The sequence below is a fragment of the Zonotrichia leucophrys genome, unplaced genomic scaffold, assembly GCF_028769735.1.
Source record: "Zonotrichia leucophrys gambelii isolate GWCS_2022_RI unplaced genomic scaffold, RI_Zleu_2.0 Scaffold_151_111563, whole genome shotgun sequence".
NCBI classification, from domain to species: Eukaryota; Metazoa; Chordata; class Aves; order Passeriformes; family Passerellidae; genus Zonotrichia; species Zonotrichia leucophrys.
The window spans coordinates 101884-109840 of record NW_026992356.1 but is presented as its reverse complement, the minus strand read 5'-3'; the positions used below and the strand labels follow the sequence as shown (position 1 = coordinate 109840).

The following is a 7957-nucleotide window of genomic DNA, read 5'->3' as shown; positions in this document are numbered from 1 at the left end:
CTGCATTGATGATCTGCATGAGGGGACTGACTCCAGCATCAGCAAATCTGCAGATGACACCAAGGGGGGTGTGAGTGTGGATCTGCTGGAGGGTAGGAGGGCTCTGCAGAGGGCCCGGGACAGGCTGGATCCAGAGCCCAAATCTAACAAGGTGAAGTTGAACAAGACCAAGTGCTGGGTCCTGCACTTTGGCCACAGCAACCCCTGCAGTGTTACAGGCTGGGGACAGAGTGGCTGGAGAGCAGCCAGGCAGAATGGGACCTGCAGGGACTGATGGACAGCAGGCTGGACATGAGCCAGCAGTGTGCCCAGGTGGGCAAGAAGGCCAATGGCTCCTGGCCTGGATCAGGAATGGTGTGGCCAGCAGGAGCAGGGCAGGGATTCTTCCCCTGTGCTCAGCACTGCTTGGGCAGCTCCTTGAGCGCTGTGTCCAGTTCTGGGCCCCCCAATTTAGGAAGGACGTGGAGGGGCTGGAGCGTGTCCAGAGAAGGGCAACAAGGATGGGGAGGGGTCAGGAACACAAGTCCTGTGAGTAGTGGCTGAGGGAGCTGGGGTTGTTTATCCTGGAGAAAAGGAGGCTTAGGGCAGACCAGGCAGTTTCAGGGCGAAAGTTGGACTTGGTTACCTCCCAGGTCTTTTTCAGCCCTGCTGATGCTGAGATTCTCTGAAACCACCATTGGAGCAGTTGCAGGATGAGTCCTGGGCCTCCTGTTCAGAAGCTCCAGCAGCCCAGGTCCTTCAGCTTCTCCTGCCAGCCCCAAAGCCCATCCTGTCAGTCCTGCAGAGCCTCTGCAGCTCCTCCTCACTGCCCAGAACAGGGAGCCCTAGAGCCAGACACAGCAGCCCAGATGTGCCCCCCTGGCCTGGGGTGCCTCTGGCAAGGGAGCAGCAGGAGGCACTGCAGGAGCCTGCAGACAATTCCTGCAGCACTGGTAGGATGATCCTGTGCCTCAGTGGATGATTCCATGGTGCCAAGTCAGGAACTGCAATGGGGAGTGGGGCCAGAGAAGAAAGGGCAAATAGGGATGGGCTGTTTGCAGTGGAGGGAACAGGGCTGGGAAATGGGAAGAAATGTGTACCAAGAAAGAGTAAAGAAAGCAAAGGTGAAGCCAAGGAAACTCTTGGGGCAGTTTGGGGGTGGCTGCCAGGCAGCCCTGGCTCTGAGCAACAGGGTCTGCAGCGGCACAGGAAACTCCCAGCTGATGGGAACAAACTTTCTGGTTGATGCAGGGGTCAGGAGAAAGCTGAGTGGTTTCCCTGGTGTCCCCCAGCCCTTGCTGGCCCCAGGGGCTGATGGCATTTGTGCTCCCTCAGGTTCATGTCCCCACACCAACAGCATGGGGGTGCTCCCCCTGCTCTGTGCAATGCAAACAGGGGCTGCTGAGCCAGTGCTGCTGTGTCTGTGCCTGCAAGGATGGGGCACCTGTGTGAGCTGGGGAAGAGGCCAGGGCTGCAGAGGGGGGATGTTGTTGGCAGCTCCATGAGGACGCTCTGGGACGCTGCCCTGGGCTGTCCAGCGCATTGGGGATGTATCAGCCCCTGCTCTGCTGCTCCTTCCCATCTCCCCCAGGGTCCTTACAGAGCCCCAGCCATGCTGTTTGCCCCCAGCCTGCCCACGGCCAGCCTGGGGCTGCTCATGGGGGTTTTCTGTGCTGAGCATTGGCCTGGCAATGTTCTTGAGAGAGCCTGGGCAAGGAGCCTGGAGCCCCCAGGGATGAGGCAACAGCACTGTCCCAGCAGTGCCCATGGCCTGTCCATGCTGCAGCCCCGGCACTGCCACCCCCAGGGCTGTGCCCAGTCCCGAGAGCACTCAGGCCCTGCAGAAACACCAGGGCAACCAGGGCAGCGGGGCAGGGCCACGGCAGCAGCACTGGCAACACCAAATGCTGCTGCTGCTGCTGGGCACAGCTGCTGGGCCAGCCCTGATCTGCCCCAGCCCTGCACACAGACACTGCTGCTGCAGCTCGAGAGAAGGCAACACAAGGGCATCTCTGCAGAAAACTTTGCTGGGAGATCCTTTAATTCCTTTAAAGACACTTAGAGCACAGCACCTCATTGACACAGTCTGTGGCCACAGGGAAGGTGAAGAGAAACAAAATGAGACATAGCACAAACAATTACATTTCTTTTTTGTCTATATGAAAAAAATTAGAAAAAAAAACCCTTCAATCAAACCAACAAAAATTATCAAATTTGACTTTTATTACAAATGATTGGCAGAAATTGGCCAGCTCTTTAATATTTCCATAACCATCCAGTTAGCAGTCTCCACACTGCAGCCTTGAGCTCCTGGTTCCTCAGGCTGTAGATGAGGGGGTTCAGGGCTGGAGGCACCACCGAGTACAGAACTGACAGGGCCAGATCCAGGGATGGGGAGGAGATGGAGGGGGGCTTCAGGTAGGCAAAGGCTGCAGTGCTGAGGAACAGAGAGACCACGGCCAGGTGAGGGAGGCAGGTGGAAAAGGCTTTGTGCCGTCCCTGCTCAGGGGGGATCCTCAGCACAGCCCTGAATATCTGCACATAGGAAAAAAAAATGAACACAAAACAACCAAAATTGAAAAACACAGTTACAGCAAGAAGCCCAGATTCTCTGAGGTAGGATTTGGAGCAGGAGAGCTTCAGGATCTGGGGCACCTCACAGAAGAACTGGCCCAGGGCATTGCCATGGCACAGAGGCAGGGAAAATGTATTGGCCGTGTGCACGAGAGCAGTGAGAAAGGCACTGGCCCAGGCAGCTCCTGCCATGTGGACACAAGCTCTGCTGCCCAGGAGGGTCCCATAGTGCAGGGGTTTGCAGATGGACACGTAGCGGTCGTAGCACATTATGGTCAGGAGAAAATACTCTGTTGTAGCATAAAAAACAAAAAAAAAAACTTGGGCAGCACATCCAGTGTAGGAGATGTTCCTGGTGTCCCAGAGGGAATTGTGCATGGCTTTGGGGACAGTGGTGCAGATGGAGCCCAGGTCAGCAGGGGCCAGGTTGAGCAGGAAGAAGAACATGGGCGTGTGCAGGTGGTGGCCACAGGCTACGGCGCTGATGATGAGGCCATTGCCCAGGAGGGCAGCCAGGGAGATGCCCAGCAAGAGGCAGAAGTGCAGGAGCTGCAGCTGCCGCGTGTCTGCCAATGCCAGCAGGAGGAAGTGCCTGATGGAGCTGCTGTTGGACATTTGAGCTGTCTTGGCATGGGGATCTGTAAGAAAAGTAATCACGGAATAGTTGGGTTTGGAGAGGACTTTAAATATTCCAGCACAGCCTGGGGTCACTTTTCCCCCACTGCCTGCCCAGGGCTCTGCTGCCTGGAGCTGTCCCTGCCAGCAGCTGCTTCCCTGTGCCCAGGGTTGGGCGCTGCCAGTGCTGCCAGAGCCCAGCCAAGCCCTGGGGCTCAGCTCTGCCCTGCAGACCCCTCCCAGCTCTGGCACTGCCCACGGACAGCTCTGGCTCTGCAGGGTCTGATGGCAACGTAAGATCAACCCTGAGGACGCTGGAAAAGCAACACTGATGCTGTCTGTGAGGGGCCCTCTGTTGATCTCTGTAACAGCCCAGTTTATTCAGATCTATGAGAATTTTTTTGTTTATTTTTCTCAGCCTTAAGAGAGAGATTAATATCTGTGGGCAGTTTCCCACCTAGGCAACCCAGAGCAGTAGATTCAAAAAGCAGGTTTTCCCCATTATGTAGCCCCTTCCTTGCTGTGCTCCCTGTATAATCTACTTGGAAATGTTCTGCAGGTAAATGCCATGCTTTGAGCAGTCCTGAACAATGCAGCATCCTCACCACACAAGGAGAAAACTTGTAAGCTTAACCAGCTGTCTCCTCCCACCCAGATCTTGTCCCCCAGTGCTGGGAGCAGCTGCCAGGGCAGGCTGAGAGCTGTCCCTGGCAGGCAGCAGAGTCCCTGCCCCAGCACAGCGCCCTGGGCTGCAGGACCCTGCTCTGCACGACAGCCCTGGGCTCCCCTGGCTGCTCTGCACAAGAGACAATCAGAGAATGTACTCACAGGGTCTGCAGGCATTGGGATGTTCCAGCTTGAGGAGACGGCTCCAGGAGCTGCAGCTGCATTGTCCTGCAGCCAGAGGTTCCTGTGCCAAGGGCTGGCAGTGATTGTGCCCCAGGCACTTCTCAGCACCTTCCCAGCCCTGACTGATTGAAGCTCTCTGTGCCTCTGTGCTGTGCCTGGGCTGGCTGCAGGCAGTGCCCCAGCCCTGCTGGGCTGGCAGAAGAGCTGCTCATCAAGAGAAATGTGCTTTTGAAGCTCTTCTTGGTTACTAGGAGCTGTAGGAGCTGGCTCTGTGCCAGGAGCCCAGCCCAAGTCAGCAGCACAGACACAGCACACGGACTTTAATGAGCCTCTGGGGCTTTCTGCTCATGCCCTGAAAATCAGTCCCTGAGAAGGAGCTGAAGAAACCTCTCCAGAACTCCAAGGCAGAATCCAACTCCAAACTTTCTTGGACTTTTAATGGGTCCCACTGAGGAGCACAAATGAGAAAGTGTCCCCAGGCCCCAGGCAGAGCAGAGAACTGGAGGCCGTGATGACAGGTGGGGACAAAGAGAAGCCAAGTCTTGGTGCCCTGGGGCACAGCAGTTTCTGTGCCACCAAGGGCTGGGAGGAGACACCTTGTCCTGAGGCCCTGGGGCCTCCTGGCACAGCCCCAGCCAGGCTGGGCACTGTCAGCCCCTTGTCCTGCCCTCAGCATCCCCCCTAGCCCACATCCCAGTGGCCTCAAGGATCTGCTGGAAGGAGTCCCTGGGGAGCCTTGCTCAGCAATGGCCCTGGGGGCTCCTTAATGCTCCCTGTAGGGACTGCAGGTTTTTCAAAGGACTTTGGGTTTGGCTTTTGCCTTGGAGTCTGTGAGAGGTTTGTGCAGGCATGGCCTCCAATTATCTGCTGTAATTAGTCCCTGGAGAGGCTTTATCAGTAACAACTCTAAGTAGGGCTCATTAATACTACAGGGTACTTCAGTTATTTTAAGGTACTTGGTGTTTCCCTTTTGATACAAACTCTTTGAGAAGTTTTTGCAATCACGGTCCCAATTATCTGCTTTAATGAGTCCTTAGAGAGCTTTGTGCTGACACTCAGTAGGGCTCATTAACACCTTGAGATACTCAAGGTTTTTAAGGTACTTTATGGATTTAAGAATACTTTTAGGTACTTTTAAGGTGTTTCTTTCCCACACTGAGTCTCTGAGAGGTTTTTGTGCCTTCCTGGCCTCCAGTTCTCTTCTCCAAGCAGTCCATAAGGAGCCTGTGTTGGGTATCCTCCCTCTTTCTGTTTTACAGCAAAGATGGAACTGGAAGAATTTTGTAAGACTTTCAAAAAGCATCCAAACAAACATGGGAAAATTAACAATACAAGAACAACCACTAAGAGAGTTAAATATCCTGTTTTAGCTAGACATCATCCAACCCTTTAGTCCCTTGTATTGGAAGAGTTTATTGAACCAGTCTTTGTTTTCCACTTGAAGCTTCTTGAGCCCTTCCTTCAATACTTGAATGCTCTTTTGGATTGACTCGCTGTGGCTGGAGAGGTTCATGCAACACATGCCCTCAGAGTCTACACAGCCATGCCCATGTGCCCAGAGTAAAAACTTTATCACTGTTCTGCAAGGTGGCATGTCTGATGGTCTCTATATCTGAGATCAGGTCACTCAATGTGAGGGAGGTAGCATTAGTTTGCTTACTTAACAGGCACCCAAGATGGTCTGATTGTCCTAAAGCTTTAGCTGCGGCCACCTAAGGCAGTCCAAATTGGGGGTGCTACCATCCAATACCTGGATTAAAGCTTTCAAAGCCATCTCTTTGATATCATCCAATATTTCTCTGGGGATACTTGCTGCTTGATCATCTGGTAGGCTGTGTTGTCCTTCTCCAGCTGTGTTGCCTTCAAGGTGTGGCGACCTGGTTCTAAGTCTGGCACGGTGGCCCAAAGCCCAGGGTCACTCAGTCCATATTTTCCCGACACCAATGTGGTGGACAGCAAATGGCGTTTATTGAGGGATCTCAGGGGATTATAATGGCTTGGGCGGTCAGCGTCATTTCCTTCTGCTCACATCCGGCTGGGTGCGGCCAGGCACGGAGCAAGGGTCTGACTGCAGGGTGGGGCGTGTCCTATAACCGTACAGCCCGAATTCTTCCGCACGCTTGTCCCTGACTCTCCACATTTCCCCCCCCCCCCATGATTAGTAAAAATCTTACAAAGCTATAAAATGTTGAGGTTACAAAATTTCATGGGTTAGTAGAATGAGTTTAAAATTGCAACTGTGTTAGTAACTGGCACGCCTTAAAATAATTGTCAGCACTCGAGAAAAAATATGTTAGCCATTTCTAAACGCCTTTTAACGAACAGCACCAGTTTGCTTAATATGCAAGGCCCAAAGATTAGGGTTAGTAAGATTATAGTGACTGGGCCTATTAGGGTAGAAATCAGGGTGGTGAGCCATGGGGACCGGTTGAACCACGACTCGAACCGGCCCTGTTGAGCTTCTCTATCCACTTTTCTTAGGTTTAGCCAATTTCTCAGTTCGGCCATGGAGTCTCTGACAACTCCGGTGTGGTCTGCATAAAAGCAGCATTCCTCTTTCAAGGCGGCATACAGGCCCCCTTGCTGCATGTACAAGAGGTCCAGTCCTCGCCGGTTCTGCAAGACCACTTCTGAGAGTGAGGAGACTGACTTCTCTAGAAAGGAAATGTGCCGGAGCACCAGGGTAGCTATAGATCCAATGGTTTCAGGAACCCACGTCTTAAGAGAGGAACTCACTTGCCGCGGCAAGAAGTCCAAATATGGACCACACTGGACAAATTCAGACCAGCCTTTTTTGTTTATTAGTACATCAGCCTCAGAACATTGTTAGATGTTAACAGCATGCTGGCCTAAAGGAAAATGTCCCCGAAGGTGGGGTAAAACGGAATGACATAAAACCATCTCAGTTTAGATTTCAACCAATCACACCAAAACAAGACATATTGACAAGCTTTCCATCCAATCTTATAAAACATACGTAAGAGTAGTTAAAACAAAGACTGGTTCATAAAAGACAAAGAACAGAGCTCTATTCACAGTAACCTTCTAAAGATATACATTAAATAAACTTGTTGCCATCCTAAAGCCACATCTACAGAGTCCTATTGTTATTTGTCACGTCTACTGCTTGGGAAACTTTTCTGCTTGCTTGGGAAACTTTTCTGCTGTAACAGAACTTCGGGCTAACATCCTGAGGCCTAAATACTCTTTTTTAACCATTTCCTAAAAACCCTCTAACTTTATGGATTCCCACATTTCCCCCTCTCTGTTTGACCCAGAATCTTTCATTTTCTTGTCGCTTACTACTTGCGTTTCATAGCTCTACTGTAAAATTTCTGCTTATCATCTCTTGGAGACCTATCCGCACTAAAGCACTGCTACATTACGGCACAGCAACTTAATGCTGTGATGACCCCATCCTTGAAAGAGATATGAATCACGTTTGGTAACAGTTACAAGTCATTGTTCAAAAAACTCTGGTCGATTCCAAGGCCTTAATTCAAAACCTTCGTTCATTTCTTTACCTTCATCTACTGCTTTCGTGAGATTCCGAACACTCTCTGTGCTTCTATTTCCTAAATCTCCTGCTTGTATGACGAAAACTTCACGAACTGTTCGGTTCATCATTCGCCGAACACAACAAAGTACACAAGGTACCACTATACATATCAGTATTAGAACGCCTAGTACATAAAGACCTATCTTGCAAAGTTGCCTTAGCCAAGGTGCGAAGCTCCATTTTTGAAACAAATCATCCAACCAGGAACTTCCATCTTTTTTAATTTGGGCTGTCAGATCCTTCAATTTTTGAATGCTTTTGTGAATGGATTCAGAATGGTCAGACAAATTCATACAACACAATCCTTCGAATTCCTCACAACCATGCCCTTGTGCCAGTAAAAGAAAATCAATGGCTGCTCTGTTTTGAAGAGTAGCATGT

General features: G+C 51.4%; 1 protein-coding gene across 1 annotated transcript; it reads right to left on the bottom strand.

The window, feature by feature from the left end:
• Positions 1 to 2235: 2235 nt before the first annotated feature.
• On the bottom strand, positions 2236 to 3057 carry LOC135461016 (olfactory receptor 14J1-like; the record flags this gene model as incomplete). The annotated part of the gene is made up of 1 exon (XM_064737998.1): positions 2236 to 3057. A coding segment is annotated over one exon (822 nt), but the record flags the coding sequence as incomplete, so codon positions are not given.
• Between the last annotated feature and the right edge of the window lie 4900 nt (positions 3058 to 7957).